General features: G+C 43.9%; 1 protein-coding gene across 9 annotated transcripts in view; it reads right to left on the bottom strand.

Moving 5' to 3' along the window:
• Positions 1–21858, bottom strand: part of R3HDM2 (R3H domain containing 2) — a 181385-nt gene that overhangs the window by 58457 nt on the left and 101070 nt on the right. For all 9 annotated transcript variants that reach the window (XM_087710600.1, XM_087710602.1, XM_087710607.1 and 6 more), the window contains exons 4-10: positions 16808–16894; positions 14882–15008; positions 10804–10882; positions 8917–8976; positions 4839–4979; positions 2977–3085; positions 1467–1562 (exon numbers count right to left, since the gene is read on the bottom strand). In XM_087710600.1, the coding sequence (XP_087566726.1) occupies positions 1467–1562; positions 2977–3085; positions 4839–4979; positions 8917–8976; positions 10804–10882; positions 14882–15008; positions 16808–16894 (699 nt within the window). The remainder of the gene's footprint in view (positions 1–1466; positions 1563–2976; positions 3086–4838; positions 4980–8916; positions 8977–10803; positions 10883–14881; positions 15009–16807; positions 16895–21858) is intronic.

Here is a 21858-nt window from a genome sequence, read left to right as displayed (position 1 = left end):
AGTTCATTTCCCTGACGAATTTGTTGGCACAATTCAGAATTCATAGTTCCATCAGTAATGACAAACCATCCTAATCCAGAGGCAGCAAAACAAGCCTAAACCTTGATACAGATAGTCCCTGATCTATGATTGTTCCCTTAACAACCATTTGAATTAATGATAAGCCTCAGAAAGGGTGCTTTAGATTCTGTAAAGCATTTCCACCCCCCTCCCCTCCAATGAATGTTACCTGGATGTTTGGCAACCTGTTAGCACATACAACCAATTGTAAAGCACCCCACATGTGATCACCATTTGCAATCTTCTTGGCTGGCTTCCCTAGAAAGTCCATTGGGAAACCAACAGTGAAGTTTGCAAGGAACTAATGCCAGCCAAGAAGACTCCTTTTCCTCTCTGGGAGCTGGTTAAAAGAGCTGCCTGCCTAGGGATTTCAGCTCCATGCCTGCTTGGATTTCAGCAATCCAAATAAACATGGGAGTTGAAATCCTTCAGTAGACAGCTCTTTCAGCCAGCCCCTAGGGACAAGAGGTTCACGGACTTTTACCACACACAAATATATACTGTAGCTTTGGATCATTTTCCTCAATAAATCAATGAAGAAGAATATTTTTTCACTCATATGTTGAACTGGATTCGCTTTAACTTTTTAAGGACTTGGGTGGAGAACAAATCATATTTTAGGTCAGGGGTGTCAAACTCAAAACGCTTAAATCTGGCCTGTGGAGCTGGCCTGAAAATAGCAAAGGATCAGTCCACGGTGCCTCTGGCAGCCAAATTTGGGGGGGGGGGTCACCCCGTTTTGGCCAGCAGGGTGCTTTAGGAGACATACACCCCCCCGACAGGCCCACAGAGATCTACAATGCTGATCTGACCCTCAAAGAAATCCAATTTGACACCCCTGTTTAAGTTCATATTTATGGCAGAACTTTGAAAATTCAAAATGGTTCACAAACTTTTAAGCACCCCTGTATTTCAAAACACCCTGATTGCTAGGAAAAAGAGAGAGATAATTGCATTCCTTAGAAAGGCAGAAACAATTTTTACTTACAAAGTCTTAGTCCGGATTATCCCTTTTGTTCTCCCTCCCTTTTCCTGACACTAATGGTTTTCTTGTACTATCATTACAGGAGGCCATTATTGGGAGTACACTGTTCTAACTTCTGATGGCTAATGGCTTGCTTTTTGGGATCAGAGCGCAGTATTCTTGTCTTGTTGGGTTTGCTAAGTGGCTATTTTAGGCCTCAAGGTTGGATTAGATAAAATTCAGCTGCTTAATTTGGTCAACCTTCTGTTTCTGTGTCTCGTTGAAAAGAACCTTCACAGTTGTACTATATTTGCAATTTCTGGTGATTGCTGTTTGAGCCCCAGCAAACATATAATGATTCAGTGTTTGATTAAACACAAAATAACTTATGGATACACTGTTGAGTATCTTCTGGGTCCCATCAAAATGTATCCACGCTTACCTCCCGTGCAAATATGCGTTCCCTAACCCTCTGATATTCCTCCTCTCGTTCTTCTATGGATTTGCTCCTTCGTCCATCTTGCAGTGGGATCCTAATCTAATGACAAATAGAACTTTGTTCAGTTACAGCCTTACTCTGTGCCAAACCCGGAAGCAAATTTTACGCATACAATCAGCAATTATTTCATGAATTCTTTCAGCTGTTTGAGGCCACAACACACTGCCTAGATTTTCCTGTGTAAATTAGTCTGCTTTGAAAATATCTCTAGGTTTTGGTCAGGATTTTTTTTAAAAGCCCTTCATCACAATATTTGTGACAAAAAAACCCTAACAATTATTTTGCTTTCAATCATCATAATTCACATGTATAAATCAAGTCCACGTAACAGGCAGGCTGGCAGGGACAACCTGACCTCACCCTTCAACATTATAACACAATATCTAAATCTAAGCAGCCTGTTAAACTGCAAGCTATCCTTTTTCGTTAGAAGGAATACCAATTTAACATGTTCCCTTCTTCATTCGCTAGTTCACCAGAATCAAAATAACCTCACAGAAAAAATGATGCTCTTAACTCTCAGGTTCCACAATTGAAGCTAGACTTTACTTTACTGTTCTTTAATTTAATGAAAATATAAGACCATATAAAGAATCCCACAGGATCAAGTCCACTGTCCATCTATTCCATCATTTTTTGTTACCAGTGGCGAATTAGATACATTATGGAAGCTCACAGCCATAGATTGTATGGATTTCTCACTGTTACTTCCTTGACCTTGTTTACTTCAATTTATTATTTGCAAATGATTATTTCAGGGATATTGTTTGTGATTTCAGAAATCACCGACAGCGTAATGTGCCAAGTATTTGCCCAGTTCCTTTAAACTGATGAGCTATCATTCATTCCCAGTGCCCCAAATCTCCATTAATGACTATGTGGAATAAAGGGCCACCTTTCTTCTTTTTGTCCTGAATCTCTCCACATTTACCTTAAACGACTGGACCAAATTTCTAACATGGTAGGGAAAAAGAATGGATTGCACAAAGGTATAAACAAACCTTGGATTTTGTAATTAACGCTTTGCATGTTGAGTTGGATTTGTTTATTTTGCAATCCATTCCAGCTCTCCTTGGAACTCCCCATCAATAAAAAAATATGATTCTATGACTCTCCTATCTGAAACTAAATCAGCAAAAGTTTCTTCACCATCCTTCCTGCAATTTCTTAAATTCCCTGTCAATATATCCAAATCTATATCATGTTACTAGGAATTGCAAGTTGTTGTCCCATCGCTGCATTAGATTAGAAAGACGGCTGCTTTCCATACAAATATGATTCTGACTGAATGATATAAAATATCTTGGAGGAACTTGACCAAGTAAATAAATATTGCAAAGAAGCAGTGTCAGTTTAAAAAAAAAAGCCCAAATGATGAAAGCCAATAAAAGTGATCGCTGTGCTTCATAATTATGGAACACAATCAGGTAAAGTTATATATGGCCTCTCTTACCTGATTATCATCTCGATCACTGCTGGCATCATCTCGCTTGAGGATAAACCTCTGTGGAAAATCAGTGTTCTTCTCATCTTTGATGTGTTCAGAGAACCTCTGCTCAGGGCTGCGGAGAAGACCCAAGCCAATTTTTTAGCAGATGAGATGGTGAAGCAGTCAGGATGCAAAAGAAGTAAAATATTTATTCACGTGCCTCTATACACCAATGCACCTATGAGGAGATACCAGGTTCACAACTGGCAAATGCCAGATTTCTGCCAAACTGTGCTCTCCATTCCCCAAGAGAGTTCCCTTTAAATCAGGGGTCCCCAACCACCGGTAAGTGAACTGGCACTGATCCACAGCATGCCAGAAACTGGTTCACGCAAGCCCCATCCACAGGATGTAGGCAGCACCCAAAACCACACTTCCTCTGGTCCATAGAAAAACCTCTCTCCATGGGACCAGTCCCTGGTGCCCAAAAGATTGGGGGCCATTTTCAGTCTATACTTAATACTGGTATATCTATACTATAAAGATCAGCTCAAAATTTATCTTGGCAAAGCTTTATATTTGCAGCAGAACTGCATCCAGATTTACCAAGCTTTCACCCAATAAGAACCTTTGGTGTCACTAAATCATGTTTGGCACTGAGGTGTTCTTTCTGGTAAAAATAATGCTAAGTAGGACAGACTATTCTTTTCTTTCTAGCTACATGCACATGAACTAGATCCTGTAGCCTAAAAACCTCACAGCAGATGCATTTGTGTTGCTTTGGGAGTGGTTTATGCAAAGCAACCTACCCAGTAAAGCAACACAGAATCTTCTTTATTGCTTTAAATGAGGAATTTCGATTTGAAACCCTGTACAGACTTTAGAATCATTCAAAAAATCACCCGAGACTGTGTATAGAGAAAAACTCATCCACCTTCCACTTATTCTTGTACTTGGCTCTTGTCCTCCTCCTCTTCCTCCCCATGCCCCTCTTCCCTGGGATACTTATAACCTTAAAGTTGGCAAGACAGCAAAAACGGTGTCTTTCTGAAGACATTCCAAACTGTGGCCTGTAAATGCTGATTTAAAAAAAAACAACCTCATGCTGGCAGGCACTTTACATGGCATTTTAAAATGGTACCCAACATTAATGCCAACATAACACAGGACCACTCTAGGAAACTTCTACACCCTGTAGAAAACAGAGAGGGGAAAAATCATCTCCAGTTTCCTGCTTAAGAGGAAGGAAAGTAAATAGGGAAGAAAGCTATAGCATTTTAGATGCTTTTCTTCCTTCAATGGGAAAAAAATTAGGAAAATGGGAAAAGCTTTGTGATCAAGAAAGGAGTAATATATCTGTTTGGACATGTGGGCTGTGCCTGATACAAGTTTCCAAGCAACTGGAGGGCACCAGTCTGCCTGTCAAAATTTTAGGGTAGCAATAGCACTTAGACTTATATAGCGCTTTACAGTGTTTTACACCCTCTCTAAGCATTTACAGAGTCAGCATATTGTCCCCATCAATCTGGGTCCTCATTCTATCGACCTCGGAAGGATGGAAAGCTAACCAATGTGCCACCACAGATAAGGGCAATCACTAAGAGATTGTCATAAAGAGCTTTGACTGACATATCCCATTTCTGTCATTAATCAATTAGGCAAAGCAATAGGAAGGAAAGACATAAATAATCTCAAGGTTGCTGCAAGCAGCTTGCACAATAAGCAATAAAATATGCTGGTATCTTACATAACTTTATAATTCTGGGATTAGCTGGTTAGAAAGAGCTCTGGCTATTCTGAAGAGCAACAGAAGTGTTAATAAGGACTAAGAATGTAATTTATTTCCCAGTTATCCCCTTCCTAGCTGAAATGCATTCTTGCCTTACATTCTTGTGTTGCCGGTCTTGTTGATAATGACAGCTTTCCCCGTTTGGTCTACGTTGTGGTCCATGCCAAAATAGGCAGCCACCCGGTGTAGAAGCATTCTGTGGTATGAGGTCATCTGGGGAAACTTCTTGAACTGATTGCTGACCACACAGCAAGGGCAAAGAGTAAGACAATTAAAAAAAAAAGTTATGAAACATTACGTTGCTTCAATTAAAAATGTCATCTCAGAATTACTTATACTGAAGTTCTTTACTAAAGCAAGGGTGCAGTGAAGCAACTGACTTTAAAAGGCTGGCAAACTATGTACAGAACGAAAAATGCAAACTCCCGATTGCCCTGCCATTACATTAAATGCCCTAGGCCTGTGATGGCGAACCTATGGCATGCGTGTCAGAAGTGGCACGCAGAGACCTGTGGGCACACGGGCCATCGCCCAGCTGCTCTTCTGGTTTCTGGCGTGTGCATGCATGTTGGCCACCTGACCTTCACATGTGCCGGAGCGCCAGAAACCCCAAAACCAGCTGGCCGGTGTGAATACGCATGCTGGTAACCTGGTCTTTGGGTTTCCAGCGCTCCGCCCCCCACGAAGACCAGGTGGCCAGCAAGCACATGCGCACAGGCCAGCTGGTCTTCAAGTTTCTGGGACTCCGGCACGTGCATGCGCTCCAGTTTGGGCACTCAGTGCCAAAAAGGTTTGCCATCACTGCCCTGGGCCTATGAAATGAAACAAAATGTTAACTAGAGAAGAGAGATGCTGACTGTAAGCAGTAACAGGTTCTACAATGGACATAAACACTTTCTAAAATATAGAAACTGCATCTTGAGGAAGCCTTCTGATATGGTTTAAGGGAAAGGGGCATTTAGGGAAAAGAATAACCCATGGACATTCGTTTTTGACCTCTTCAGCATCTCTTGAAGAGTCTAAATCAAAACTAAACATGTATTATGTCAACAGAGTTTCATTTTCTATTGCAGCTGAAAACCCAGCAACCAGAAAAACCCAGAACTGTGCAAGTTCACTGTGACAAAGAACAAGAATCAGTACAAGGTAGTCCTCGAACTTACGACAATTGAGCCCCAAATTTATGTTGCTAAGTGAGAAATTTGTTAAGTGAGTTTTGCCCCATTTTACAACTTTTCTCGCCATAGTTGTTAAGTGAATCTGATTTTCCCATTGACTTAGCTCGTTAGAAGATTGCCAAAAGATAACCACATGACTGGGGACACTGTAACCGTCATAAATGTGAGTCAGTTGTCAAGCATCCAAATGTAAATCAATGCTGCAATGATTATAAGTGTGAAAAATGGCCACTTTTTTCAGTGTCATTGTAACATTGAATGGTCACTAAGTGAACTGTTGTAAGTCGAGGACTACTTGTAATTAACTTTTACTATTTAAAATACTATTTTATTATTGGTTGTTAAACAAATCCATCCTTCCGAATGGTGGGATTTTTTTTTTTTGCCAGAAGTCAGCAAAAAATATCAGAAATTAGTTTAAAAAAAATGCATGTTGTAGTTGTGTGACTGGGGGTCATTGGAACCAGTTATCAATGCAAATGTTGCCAAATGCCTGAAATGCAATCAGGTGACTGTGGGGGAGGAAGGCAGTCGCAACTTCAAGGATGGGCTGTAAGCAGCTTTTTTAAAAGTCCGTTGTAACTTCAATCAGTCATTAAGTGACCAGTTGTAAATCCAGGATGACCTCTAGCATCCCATCAATTGCTACCTGCCTTCCTAAATTTACAGTCTTCCACAACTAGCCCTCTCCGGCTGGGACTGCAAAGCCCAGTGTTTTCTTCTTTTGATCGTTCTTTGAATTTTAATTATAACACATCTGCAAGGTGTCAAAAGGGGGCAGAACAAATAAATATTTATTTCCATATGAGTAATGCTCAACTAGGTCTTCCTGAAAACTGAACATGTGGGCAGTCTTGGTCATTGGCTCCAGGGCAGTTGGTGGGATGAGTTATCAGAGACATATCCTCATTCAGCAAATTTAACAGGGTAAAAGGTCAAGCTAAACCACTGTAGAAAGCATCCATTCATTTAATACCAATGCGGGGAACTGAAACCATCACTAGCAACACGGTAATATTGCCTTACTGATATAATATTGAAATTTTATTAAAAATCATTGACAATCCAGAAAAATCTTCCGATCTCTACTAGTAGTTCATTCAGTATACTTGGGAGTAACGCGAACTCTTCTAGGATGGGCACTGAAGCAATTCTTCCCATAGTTTTATGCAATGAATGGCTTGCGCAACCAATCCATTTCAAGACATGTGTACTGGCTCTAGGAATAATGACTTAAATATCGATATAAAGGTGAAGACAAAGGTTCCCCTTGCACATATGTGCTAGTTGTTCCTGACTCTAGGGACGGTGTTGATCTCCGTTTCAAAGCCAAAGAGCCAACACTGTCTGAAGACATCTCTGTGGTCATGTGGCAGCATGACTAAACGGAACGGAACGCTGTTACCTTCCCACCAAAGGTGATCTCTCTTTTTATACTTGCATTTTTAAATGCTTTCAAATTGCTATGTTAGCAGAAGCTGGGACAAGTAACAGGAGCTCACTCTGTTACACAGTGCTAGGGATTCGAACCACCGAACTGTCAACCTTTCTGATCGACAAGCTCAGTTTCTTAGCCACTGAGCCACCCATCCCTTTAAATATGATATATAACAATGTTAATATTATCGGCATATATGCCTAAGTAGTAAGCTGCCCAATGTCATTTGGCATCAGCTGAACTATAAATATTGAGGGAAATAAACCTTCTAAAACATGAACCATATCAAAGCTCTTGGTTGAATCTTGGTATATTCTACCCCAAAACAAGCAGCTGTCACGATAGGATAGTTGAGTATATGAGTTATTTCATTTTATGATCAGAATAGTTCTAGAATTAGATTGGGCCAATTACAAGGACTTAGTAGCAGTAACCCCTGATAATAAAAGCTGAAAATCTATAACTCTCCAGTCAGACCTGTTCATACTGCAGTACTTTTAGCCTGCTGAATTAGTGATTTTCAGCTAATCCTAAAAAGTTGGCTGGGCATTACATGATATACGATATATAGAAGACACACACACACACACACGCACACACACGCACACACACACACACAGACTGATTATAGGCCACTGAGGCTTAGCAGACATGTTTATTATAGACTCTAAGATAGCTTTATTGTAAAGGGTTGGAAAGTTCCTTGACAAATAAATGAATAGCTGCACAGTCAATTTAAGATGTTTCTAGCATGGGAGACATTAATGATGAGCCGACTTTGTTTTTATATCAACTTTTTATTATGCTGAATTCAGAGAAAACTCTACGAGCTGCAATTTATGCAGAGATGTTCAGAGGCGTAGCAATACAGGTGGCTGTGTGAAAAGGCTAAAAATGCTGCCCATGAAAAGGAGATAGCTTTTGACTGCACGGCTGTACTGCCCTCTTGACTCGGTGGACACCCCAAGGGAGGCCTTGCATTTCTGTGCAGTTTGTGCATTCAATTGTGACTGGAAGGGCCCAAGCTGAAATTCTCATTTTTAACTCTAACACTTTCTAAATGATTGAGAATAATTCCAAAGATAAACTGGGGTGGGAGACAAGAATTTTGAAAGCTATCCTAAGCTGCTTGGAGAAAGGGAAAATGAAATAAAATGTACCAAAATGACTTTGTGGGTTGTGCTGGTTTGTTCCCCCCCCCCTCCCGCTGCTGGTTCAATTAGGAACCAGAGAATGGTATAGCTGGGAATAACGTCTACAACATTCAGAGGCATTATTACGAATACAGACGCAGAGTTTAAAGAGTTATTTGTAAAAATAACTAAAAAGTAGGATACAAACAAACAAATGGAGGAAATGGAAACTCCACAGTTGCTCTATACCAAACCTAACTGGGTCCTACATGCAAATGTACTAACGCTTAACTTGTTGAGGAAAAGGGGAGAAGGAAATAGAGCTCCTGCACGTTCCACAAATGGATTGTTTCCATCGCAAGACAAGAAAGCTTGTGGTCTCCACAGTTACTCTTACTCATAAATCAACCCGCCTTACTTACTTACTTGTTATCATTAATAAATTCCAGGATCTCCTGTTCTAATTTTAGCAGCATCATCCTATCCCTGTTAAAAGAAAATCAAGGGAGAAACAAAGCAAAACGTTCAGTGCAGAGAAAGAAAAGTGTCTTGGCAAAATCTGTAGCTTTACGCCCTTCTCTTTTTCTAATATTAAGCTAAAAGCTCAAGGTGATTCAACAACAAAGGCACTGTTACCTGTTCTGCACTGACAGATGCAAAACAGATGTAGCAAGTTAAAAGCAGCATTTGTTGTTGTTGTTGTTGCTCAGGCCAAACTCATTTTTGCATAGAGATGAGAAGCATGACAACCCATAGGCTCTCCTACAATTTCAATTATTAAAGAGAAACAGTATTATCAAAACATAGCTAATGTGGGGCATTCAATTTTGATACTGTTTATTAACGAAACAGAAGCAGAGTAGAGGAACTATTTAAAGGAGGATTTTTAGAATTATCACTATTCTTTGTAACCGTGTAATCATTTCCCCCTTTGTGTTCTTGCATCTATAGTATATAGTAGTATATACTACATAGTCCATAAACTGTAGTATATATACTATACTATATACTGGGGGTGTCAAACTCAATTTCATTGAGGGCTGCATCAGGGTTGTGTTTGACCTGGGAGTGGGGGCACTGAGTGGGTGTGGCTGGGTGGCCATGGCCAGGGTAGGTGTGGCGAACTTGACATCCTGCAGGCCTCTGCCTGTGAAAATGGAGGGAGGGTCGGCAGAGGCACCACGGGCCGGTCCTTCATTGTTCCCAGGGCAGCCCCACGGGCCAAATCTAAGCACTCATGGGCCAGATTCGGCCTGCAGGCCTTGAGTTTGACACCCCTGCTATATACTATAGTATATAGTATAGTATATACTCTACAAACATAGCATAGGAGGATATAAATGCATCTATTTTAACAAAAGTCTGTGCTGCTAGATAGCCGTCACAGTTGGTGGTTCAAGCTTTAGAGAAAGACTATGAGACTGAACTCAAAAACCAATGGAACCTTTCTTAGTTAACTCTAGGTCAGCCACGTTTTCTCTTTCCAATCTATGGCACGTGATTATACTATATCCCTCTTACACCTCTGGAGACACTGCAAAATGTCAATGCGCAAGCAAATAAATAGCAACAAGCTTGCATCATGAATGATTCGGCTTTCCATGATTTTCTAAAAGGTCAGATGAATGACGTAGCAAAGCTAAGATTATATTCCAGGAACAACACGAGTAGGAAACCTGTAAACCTCACGTTACACTAAGAAAAAAACGTAATGAGATTTTATTCATTATTACAGATTTCAGATAATCTACAGGCGGCATCAACTTTCCCCTGCAAAATGTCATCCTGTTATATTGGACTACACAACTAGGCAGACGATGGAGGAAGTTCTCACAAATATTCTGATCTCCATTAGTGGCAAATTGGTAATGGTAAAGAAGATACTAATGAAGTTGTAGACCAATCAGGAGTAGTCTATGAACTATTATTATGATTCTTTGGTCGCGCTGTTACCCAGAATCTGGGCATTAACCAAAGTCAAATCAAAGTCCAGATCTCACTGTTGCCATGTCAAGCTCAAGACTTTCGAGGGCAAGATGAGCATAGAAGTGCTTAGGAGTAGCAAGACTAGGTAAACTAAGAGGACACTCTAAATTATATGTAATTCATGTTTATGATACTTACATCATTCCATGATTTCAGGAGGGCATGAAAGGCTGCTTAGCTGCTCCATCCTACCCTTAGCAGACACATACCAACATAAACATGTTAGATTTATAGCAGCTAACACTACCCTTGATTATATATGTGCCTCTCATTTTTAATTCTGCATGCAGTTGCAGGATCCACAACATAGCCACCTCTGGAACCTACCTTGGATTTTTCTTCAGTGTAGTTACTAAAAATTCATGCAAATCTATCCCAGTGGAGTCTGTGTATTCCTGGCTGGAATCTATAACAGACAATAGAAGCAAACTCAAGAAATGACCTACTTATAGAACAGGGAAAAGGGGGGGGGAGGAGAAGAAAAAAGAAGGAGGGAGGGAGGGAGGGAGGGAGGGAGGAAGGAAAGAAAGAAAGAAAGAAAGAAAGAAAGAAAGAAAGAAAGAAAGAAAGAAAGAAAGAAAGAAAGAAAGAAAGAAAGAAAGAAAGAAAGATCTGGTATTCAAGCACCTCAATTTAATGCAAATGATGGAATGGACACAATTTCAGTATAGTCTTTTCCATCCATTGGGATACTCAAATGTTGCACTATAATTCCCTTGTGCCAAAATACTGCTCAGAATAAGAGCAATAAACAATGGGAGCAATATCCCAGCTCAAGTAACGTCATAGTTGAAAGACTATGAGGCATTTTCTGACAGATGTTGCATGCACTTCAATGCACACTCCAAACTTATCCTTTGAAATTCAACTTTAAATCTTTAGGCTCCCTTTAAATTCAACTTTAAACCATCAGGCTAAACCTTTAGGAAGGTGAAATTAATTTTAAATATTTCAATACGAATATTTTCTTTTCTTTTTACCGATTCCACCACAATGGAGAACGCTTCCACCTTTTCTAGATTCTAAAAAGTTGAATATATAAATCCAGACTACAGAAAAACAAGGAAGGGCCTATTTGATCAAAGCATGTTGTGATACATCTCTGAATTCTTGTTATAACGTATCAGCCTCTATCAATGTAATCAATGAATTTGAGTATTTCTTAAGATGGTGAGGGGGATCACCACTGTCATTACTATAAAATGACATAGACCAGAAATAGACTGATCTTATTTTTCCTAGAATTCAAATTTATCAAACCTCAGTGCTTGATCTTCAAGCCTCATATTAACGAAGATTACACTAATCCATCAGAAGAAGTTGTGTGGGACATATCATCATGTACCAGGGTTTTGTAATAAGTATGTTAGGTTCTGCATTATTTACAACATCTTTTGATCTCAGGGGAGGAGAAAGCAAATTCAGATGCTGTTAGTAGTTTTGGGCTCCTTTTATTCAGATTTCTCATTCTTTTCCTCCCAAATTGCAGAGTTTAGAGTTGCCAGTCTAGATGAATTGGCTGATTAAGTAGGCTCTGAGCTTTATAGGTCTATTTAACCAACCAGCAACTAATAGCATTTTTTTCCTCCAGTAGAGATACACAACACTTGTGATCATACAGAAGGAAACAGATACCAAGTCTAGGGGAAATGCTGTGTGCAGTGGCACCCTGCAGAGTTTAAATATTGGAAGCAATTATTTAGTGGGCTCAGTGAAAACGTGTATGCTTGCTATGCTGAGTTTGCTGGAACACAGCATTCTCCAGGAAAGAAAACTCTCATTCACATGCTTTCACGTATTTGACCCATATATAACGCAGTCTTAGACCATCTGTGTGCCGAAGAAAATGTGAACACAGGAACGCCCAATAGTGAGTGATATATAGTATAATTGTTTCATGCAATCTGAAGAAGGATTTTGCAGGTTATTTCCTGTGCCACATTACAATATACAATGGCAGATTTTTCTCTTCTAATCCCAAGGGTTATTATTTTAAATGTGATTTGGGGGGGTGAAGTGAAATGTACTGCTACCTAAATTTATAAGAATAGCAATACCATTTGGACTTATATGTCGCTTTACAATGCTTTACAGTCTTCTCTAAGAGGTTTACAGAGTCAGCATATTTTCCCCAACAATCCGGGTCCTCATCGGAAGGATGGAAGGCTGAGTCAACCTTAAGCAGGTCAGGATTGAACTGCTGGCAGTGGAATGCAGAGTTAGCATGCAATATTGTATTCTAACCACTGAGCCACCACGACTCAGTTAAAATAGATCTCTGAGATAACGAGCCTGTGTGCAGTGTGCCAATTGGGGAGGGGGGGAGAGAGGGAGGGAGGGAGACAGAGAGAGAGAGAGAGAGAGAGAAAGAAAGACTTTCTTGAAAAATACTTATTTCAAGTGGACAGATCTCTTATCATGCTGATTCATATTTAAAAACATACATAATTAATTAAATAACTAATAAGGTAATGCATAGGTACTAAGATGCCATTGTAACAGTGCAGCAGTAAGAAAGAGACTGAAGTGAGGTTAAGGTACAGGTAGTCCTTGACTTACAATCGCAATGGAACCCAAAATTTCGATTGCTAAAGCAAGGAAGTTGTTAAGTGAGTCATGCCCCATTTTACTTTTTGCCATGGTTGTTAAGCGAATCACTACAGTTGTTAAGAGAACCATGTAGTTGTTAAACGAATCTGCCTTCCCCATTGATTTTGCTTGCCAGAAGCTCCCTAGGAAGGTTGCAAATGATAATTCAAGGATCTCGGGATGTTACAACCATCGTAAATACAGTGGATGCCGGCTGCAAAGCACCTACGTTTGACCACGTGACTGTGAGGAGGCTGCAAATGGTTATAAGTGTGAAAACTGGTCACAAGTCACTTTTTTCCAGCAACGTTGTAATTCTGAATGGGCATTAAAGGAGTGGTTGTAAGTCAAGGACTATCTGTACATAAAGGAAATTTGGGACAAAATTGTGACTTTTTTTTTTCATTTTTCATCCCTAGGAGAAAAGAGGATGGAGGGATTGAACCAGGAACTCAGTATAGCTCTATCTCTTGTGTTAGAAACTTTCTCCATCACTATAGAAATGGCAAAAAGAAGCGGGGGGAAGGTTTCTTAAACAAACACTTACCGGTAAGTGGCATGTGTATGTGTGTGTATATACACATGTGTACATATACCCGTGTGTGTGTATACATATGTGCAAATATGTATATGTGTGTGTGCATGTGCACACACATGTGTACTAATATATAATTTGTTACACTGAGACCATAAACTTCATCATGTACATCTTCATTCCAATCTGGTCTTTGGCCTCTTTGCTGAATCTTCTCCTCAGGGGACTTTTTTTTTTTTTTTTTGTGGGAAGAAATCCAAGTGCTCTCTCACTGGCAGTGGGAAATGCGAAGTGTGCACTTTCAGACAAATCTGAGTCTTTTCACGCACTTCCACAGTTAAGATTTTGAAAAATATAATAGCATTAGTCTAAACCAGCGGTCACCAACTGGTGGTCTGGGAGAAAATTTTGGTGTTCCGCAGAAAAATCTTTGCATTTTTTATATTGCACTAAATCAGGGATTGTCAAATTATGGCCCCTGGGCCAGATATGGCCCCCCAAAGCAATTACTTCTGCTCCCTGATGGGATGGGGTCCTTCAGGCACTTAGCTTGGCTGTCTGTTTAGTAGCTCCAGCCCTTCCCTCCCTCCCTCCTTGGGAGTCCAGACGCTTCAGTGATTGGTGCACTTTCGGCCGGGCTCCTCGAAAGACAGTGTTTGCAGGCAGCCAATCTAGCGCCCGGGCTGGCTACAAGACAAGCATTCATTCTTGGCCATATTTGAAATTCCTAGCTGCAATGGGCAGCAAACCTAGGGTTGACCCCGGGCACTTGTCTCCACTAAGGACCCTATCCCGTCACTAATTCATATTAGTGGTCCATGGGATTTAAAATTATGGATTTAGTGGTTCCCAAGGTCTAAAAGGTTGGTGACCCCCTGGTCTAAACTTTTATAACTATATAAGGTTGCAAATTTTTCCTTGACTCTGTCTTCAATGCAGTATAGTAGCTAATCCAGTCAGGGAGGGTCAGATACAGAAAATGAATGGATGACTTGGGCCAGGTTCCATCACTCCAACCAATCTACGTCACAGGAGTGTAGTTGGGGAGGGAAGGTTATGGTTATGTGTTCCTTGAGAAAAGATAAAATATGCAACTAACAAATAAATGATCCATAAATTGAATGACATCAAATATATTGCACAAGCTTCAAAGGATTATTAAAGCATGTTACTAATTCACTTTTACAAATTTTAGGACATGTTTATTAATTTATTGGCATCATCCAGGTGCCTCGGAATTTTGCAAAGAACAGGTGTGACTGGAACCTAAGATTGTCTTACCTCTAGACAACATTTTCTTGGGGGCCTTCTCTTTGTTTTTCTCTTTTTCTTCTTTTTCGGGACCATCTTTTGCAGATTTGTCATCTTCCTTGTCAGATGGGCAACTGATGTGCAAATGTATGATATCCTAATGACAGGACAAAAGCTGTATTTGCTGATGCTTTGCAATCAACAGAAGCTGGAAGCATCGTATGATCAACTTTTTGGATCTAGGAAGGAATTTTACTTTGGGTCAGGTTGGCCATCAATCACTGAAGATTCTGGCCTACCCTTCTCCATGTGGCTAAGTTCTCCTCTGTGTATGAGTGTTTTATATATATATATATATATATATATATATATATATATATATATATATATATATATATATATATATATATATATATATATATATATATATATATATATATATATAAAATATGGAATCAATAACTTTTTTGTGCTATCAATGGTCTCTACTTATGAGGCAACAGTAAATATACTAAAAGTACTGATTTGATTTGGACAGAAGGCTACACTAGGCAGGTTGTTCTGTCCCTGTTTTTCCTTGCAGGAGGGGAGAAAATGTGATATTTCACACTAAGAGAACACTAAGTTCTGCTTAGGGAGCCAACCAATAAATGATCAATTAGGTGTGATATTGGAAGGCTTTTCCAGATCAGATAGGTTAAAAACCCAGTGGATTTTGCACTATTTTCTAAGCATAGCTCACTTGCTTGAATAATCTACAATGCTCGCTTGGTAAATCTCTAGTATGTGCCACAATTCTTGATTTTGTCTTCTTATAGCTGTTGTGACCCACTAGCAGAACTGGCAGCAGAATCAGACAGTGAGGAGGTTGCGGGGAGCATGGGCCAGTCCTGGAGGCTGGGGAAGGCTCGGTCAAGGGCTCTGTGTGGAGGCAGAGACGGGGCCAAGACCATCTAGCAGTGATCAGGGGCCTGTGGAGCTAGACAACAGTGAGGCAGAGGAACAGCTAGAGCCTGTTTCCAGTGTGCGCATGCGCAGAGCTGCCAGAAGAAAAGAACAACTCAGAAATCAGGGTAGACTTGGGAGTAAACTCACAGGTGGAAGGTGATTGGCCCCTCCCATAGGAAATAAAAGAGGGGCAAAAGGGGAGTGGGCTTTTGCAGGAAACCATTCATTCGTTCGGTCGTTAGATTCATTTCAGGAGTGAGAAGATCTGTCTGTGAATCTCAGAGACTCTGTGCCCAGTCTTCCCTTGCACAGCATCTCATTTGGAAAATATTTACACGGCAGCTTTTCAAGATAGATAAGGTCTGTAGTCATACATATTCCTTTGAAAGACTGTTTGCCAGGCCTTGCTGAATGTGAATGAGAGGAATTCACAATCGTTTAATAAAAAGGGTTTTATCAGGACTAGGAGTCCGTCTCGTGCTTTCTGGAGAACCTAGATCAGAACAATAGCATCCTATACCTACAGCACCCTACCTGAACTATAGTGGTTTACTATATGGATCATAATGTGTATCATTTTCTGCATAGATTGCTGTCCTACAGGTAGGAAAGATTCAATATGTATTATTTGGAATCACTAGATGATTAAAAGTTATTATATTCTGAAAGTTCTCCTTAAGCCACTCTTCGTGATACAATCATATGTCCTGATCATGCTATGTAATACGGGCTTTCTTAATAAAGAGTCCAGAACATGGACTCATACATATGGCAATCTGTAATCAGACCATTGGAGATTACTGATATGGCAATGATATATCAATATCACTTTTAATACATTTTAACTTGACTATCACATTGTCACAAGATGCTATTGGTTCAGACAGGTTTTTGTCAGGATGTCTTACCTTAATCTAGGCCAGAAATAATTAATGCTGAAAGGGATTCTCTATGCACACCCCTCCCACCAGCTGAAAGGGGTATTTATTTACTTGTTGTTTGGCTTACTTGAGTTTCCAAAGGCCCATCCACAAAGGGACTAGAAGATTCTTCACATACAGCCAGGCCCCTCACTAATTTCAGTTTCGAATTTGACTGAAACAAACAAACACACAAATGCTTCTGAAGTTAAGATGCAGGTGACTACAGCTTCCTTTTGATGTGTCATGGACCTGCCAGTCATCTACTAGTAATTAAGGTAGCATTGCTTTCATTAGAAAGATAGATCCTTTTTTTTGCCATAGAACAATACAAAGGGTGTCAACTTCATCAACATTAGTAACCGCATAACTGGGACAAATTTCCTCTCTTGGCATCATAGATGGGATCCCATTATATATGATAATATGCCTCTCCATCTGACCTCTGTTTCTACATGAGCTTAAATGACAAACAAACATGGGAATTGGGCTTCTTAGTTGCAAATTCATTATATAACCTATCTTCCCCACCCTCCAATATGTAGCAAAAGTAAGTAACAAATAAGTAGATTCTTCCTGCCTTAATTCCAAACCTACCATTCCACAGCTGGCACTTTACATGCAGTGATGGGATTCAAATAATTTAACAACCAGTTCGCCCAGGGTCAGGTTGGCTGTCGTGGGAGGCGTAGCCCATCCCCCTCCTCCAGCTCCATTGCACATGTGGGACAAGTGTCTCGTGACGGTATAAAATTAAACACCACCACACCCCCGCTATCAAAGTGGATCCTGGGTGCTATGCTGTGCTGTGCTGCGCTGCGCTGCGCTGCGCTGCGCTGCGCTGCGCTGCGCTGCGCTGCGCTGCAATGGAGAAAAGGACAACAGAACAGCCGGCACGAGGGAAGGAGGAGGAGCTGGGAGAAGAAAGAGGGAAAGTAGCCTCCTCCTTCTCTCACACTGGCCACTCCATTGCCCGTTTCTCCATTGCAGCACAGTCCCACACCCAGGGTCCACTTTGATAGTGGTGGGTGGGTGGGCAATTTGACAACCGGTTTGCCTGAACTGGTGCAAGCCAGCTGAATCTCGCCACTGCTTTTAACAAGCATAGATACTCTGAGTGGTTTGCCAGGTTCGTTTAAAAATATGCTAAAAATAAAGCTTTGTCTCAAACTGGTTGAAGAATTTGTTATGGGGTGCGAATGGTGATGCCCACAACATTTTACACCGGACAAGCCCATGTGCCGAAATATGGATTCTTGAGAAAGGACGTTGGTCTTACCTGAACGTCTATTTTCTGATGGGAGGAGGGAATGGTCACACGTGGGTTTTATCACAGCCTGATTGGTCCAAGGCTGAGAGGAAATCTATAAATACCGGTGCCTGTCCATTGCTAGCCCAGATTCTCGAACATGAACGGTACAACTGAAAAACAAGAAACAACACAACAAACCCCGGGAAACACCCCCCGGGCCCTCCCCTTGGCCCCAACAGACAGAACTCAGGGCGGGTTGTGACCATTCCCTCCTCCCATCAGAAAATAGACGTTCAGGTAAGACCAACGTCCTTTTTCCAGAATGGGAGGAGGGAATGGTCACACGTGGGACATACCCAAGCTAAAGTCCCAGGGAGGGAGAACAGGAACTCTAGGAACCAAGGGGAGCCTCAGCTGCCACCCCCTGTAGGACCCTACGACCGAAAGACGCGTCCGCTGACGCGAAAGCATCCAGACGATAATGCCGGATGAACGAGGTTGGAGAGGCCCAGGTAGCCGCCCGGCAGATGTCTTCAAATGGGGCCCTCGTGGCCCACGCTGCCGAGGTTGCCGCGCTCCTTGTAGAGTGCGCCGTGACGCCTGACGGAACCGGCCGCCCTGAGGCCACGTAGGCCTCCGAGATGGCCTGACGCAGCCAACGGCCGATGGTAGCCGAGGACACCCTCGAACCCAGAGCTCCAGGTAGGAAGGAGACAAACAAGGCCTCCGACTTGCGGAAATCCTTGGTCCGCCGGAGGTAGATCCGCAAGGCACGGCGGACATCCAGACGATGCCAAAGACGCTCCCTGTCAGTGGACGGACTCGGGCAGAAGTCAGGCAGGACGATCTCCTGAGCCCTGTGAAAGGGGGTATTCACCTTGGGGACGAATGCCGGGTCAAGGCGAAGGACCACTCTGTCCTGGTGAAAATGACAGAGGTCGTCCTTACAAGACAGGGCGCCCAGCTCGGATATACGCCGGGCGGAAGTGATGGCCACCAGGAAGACCACCTTCAGTGATAAGAAGCGCAAGTGCACCGAGCGGAGAGGTTCAAACGGGGCTCCTGTTAATGCCTTGAGGACAAGCGGAAGATCCCACGTGGGGAATCTATGAACGGGGGGAGGCCTGAGATTTGCCGCCCCCTTGAGGAACAGCTTGACCAGAGGAGACTGGGAAAGAGAAGAAGATCCCGCCCCCCCCAAGACCGAGGACAGAGCCGCCACTTGGCGACGCAAGGTGTTTTGCGAGAGCCCGTCCTCCAGGCCCTTCTGAAGGAAATCCAAGACGTTGGGGATGGTGGCTCTGACGGGAGAGATGCCCTTGGGGGAGCACCAGCGGACGAACGCTGCCCAGGTGGAGTTATAAATGCGGGTCGTTGAGGGACGACGGGCCGCCTCGATGGTGCGAATGACCCCGGAAGACAGATGAGCCCCCCTTAGAAGCCGCCGTTCAAGAGCCAAACGGTCAGCTGAAGCCACTGAGGCTCTGGGTGAATCAGGGCCCCCTGCCGTAAGACCACCTCCCCCTGCGGAATCCTCCACGGGGAAGTCACTGACAGCTGAACCAGGTCCGCAAACCAGGGTCTCCTGGGCCAAAACGGGGCCACCAGAATGACCAGGGCCCTTTCCGTCACCACCTTCCTGACGGTCCCCGGGATGAGTGGAATGGGGGGAAAGGCATAGAGAAGGCCCGGGGGCCACCGGCTCCTGAGGGCATCCGTGCCCTCTGCCGAGCTGGATTGGAAACGGGTGAAGAAACGCGGGAGTTGTGTGTTCTCGGGAGACGCAAACAGGTCCACCCGGGGGGACCCGAACCGACGACAGATCTCCCGGAACAGCGACGGGTGGAGTTGCCACTCGCCGTTGTCCAGAGTTGCTCGACTGAGCCAGTCCGCCTGGACGTTGGAGAGTCCCGAGATGTGCTCCGCCACCAGGGACTGTAAGTGTTTCTCCGCCCACAACCCCAATCGCAGAGCCTCCAGCCAGAGGGCTCTCGAGTGGGTCCCGCCCTGACGATTGATGTGCGCCTTGGTGGCCACATTGTCCGTCAGGAGGAGAACGTGGCTCCCTTCCACCGAGGAGCGAAAGTGACTCAGAGCCAGACGCGCGGCCTTCAGTTCCAGCCAATTGATGATGTGACGGAGGTCCGAGGCCGTCCATCTGCCCTGAGCCATCCGAGAGCCCACCAGGGCCCCCCACCCGAACAGACTCGCGTCCGTGGTGACGGTCACCCTGTTCGGCTCCCAGAACAGACACCCCCGCTGGATGGCCGGGGAGAGCCACCACACCAGGGATGCACGGACTCCCGTCGAGATGCGGAGAGTCCGAAGGGAATTGCTCATTCGTCCCCTCTGATAGGGGATAAGCTCCCATTGAAGGGGCCGAAGATGGAGTCTGGCCCACGGGACAATCCCTATGCAAGAGACCATCTTGCCCAATAACTGCGACAGAGAGAGGATGGAAACGGAGCGCTTTGTGCGAACGCTCTCTGCCAGCCGACGGGGGCTGACCTGCCTCTCCTGAGACAGACGCACCTCCCCCAACTTGGAATCTATGACTGTCCCCAGATGCAGAATGCGAGCGGAGGGAGTGAGATGGCTCTTTTCGAAGTTTACCGAGAACCCCAGGGCCTGGAGGCTTCGAATGGTAATCTGAAGATCTGAAACGGCCTGAGACAGGGAGCCCGCCTGAAGCAAGACATCGTCTAAATAACCTTGGAGGCGGACCGGGACCGATCTCAGATGGGCCGCCAGAGCCGCCAGGACCTTTGTGAAGGTCCTCGGGGCCGAGGCCAGGCCGAAGGGAAGAGCCCTGTACTGGTAATGGTGGGGCCCGTGGGAGAACCTCAAGAACCGGCGATGAACGGGCAGGATGGGAATATGAAGATAGGCCTCCGTGAGATCCACGGAGGCCAGGAAATCGCCTTTCCTGATGCCCTGAAGGATGGACTTGAGCGATGACATTTTGAACCGCCTGTAGACCAGAAACCTGTTCAGGCGCTTGAGGTCTAGAATTGCTCTCCAACCCCTCGTGCTCTTCGGGACCACGAAGAGATTTGAGTAGTGGCCCCGGCCCCGTTCCCCTGCGGGAACCGCCTCCACCGCATGGATTTCGAGGAGGTGGGCGATCGCCTGACTCATCAGGCGGCGGCGCTCTCGACTCCGAGATGGAGGGAACGACCGAAAGAGATTTGGAGGAGTGGAGAGAAATTCTAACCTGAGCCCGTAACGAACCGTGGCTCGAACCCAGGCGTCCGACGTGATGTCGTCCCACCGGTCCGCATAAAGAGCGAGGCGGCCGCCGATGGGATGACTCGGGTTCGAGTCACTTCCCCCTGCGGAAGGGACGGCCGCCTCCCCCCCGAAAGGGCCGCCGAGCCTGGCCCTGGAAACGGCTCCTGTCCTGGAAGGGCTGCCCCAAGAAATGCCTGTCAGAAGAGAAAGAAGAGAAGCGCTGGTTATAGCCGAAGTTAGGGGCCCTATATCGTTGTCTACGGAAGGGACGAGACTTGTTCTCGGCCTTCTTAGCCGTGGAGGGTAGGACCTTCTTCTTGTCCTTATCCTCCACGAGGATGCGAGTAAGAGCCTCCCCGAAGAGATCGGACCCCTTGAAGGGGGCAGCCGCCAAATCCCATTTCGCTTTGTTGTCCATTTGCCAATGGCGCAACCACAGGAGCCTACGGGAGGTGACCGAGGTGGCCAGGGCGCTAGAAGCAAACTTGACCGTGTCCAAGGTCGCGTCAGCTGAAAACTGACACGCCGCCAGAATCTTGACCAGATCCTGATGGATCCGGTCCTCCTGTATGGGAATGCGTGCCTGCAGCTTCTTGAGCCACATGACCGTGGCACGATTAAAGTAGGAAGCCGAGGCCGCCGCCTTAATGGCCCAC

Source organism: Thamnophis sirtalis, unplaced genomic scaffold, assembly GCF_051295495.1.
Source record: "Thamnophis sirtalis isolate CommonGarterSnake01/CBP01778 unplaced genomic scaffold, rThaSir2_p1.2 scaffold_3, whole genome shotgun sequence".
NCBI classification, from domain to species: Eukaryota; Metazoa; Chordata; class Lepidosauria; order Squamata; family Natricidae; genus Thamnophis; species Thamnophis sirtalis.
This window is presented reverse-complemented; position numbering and strand designations above follow the sequence as displayed.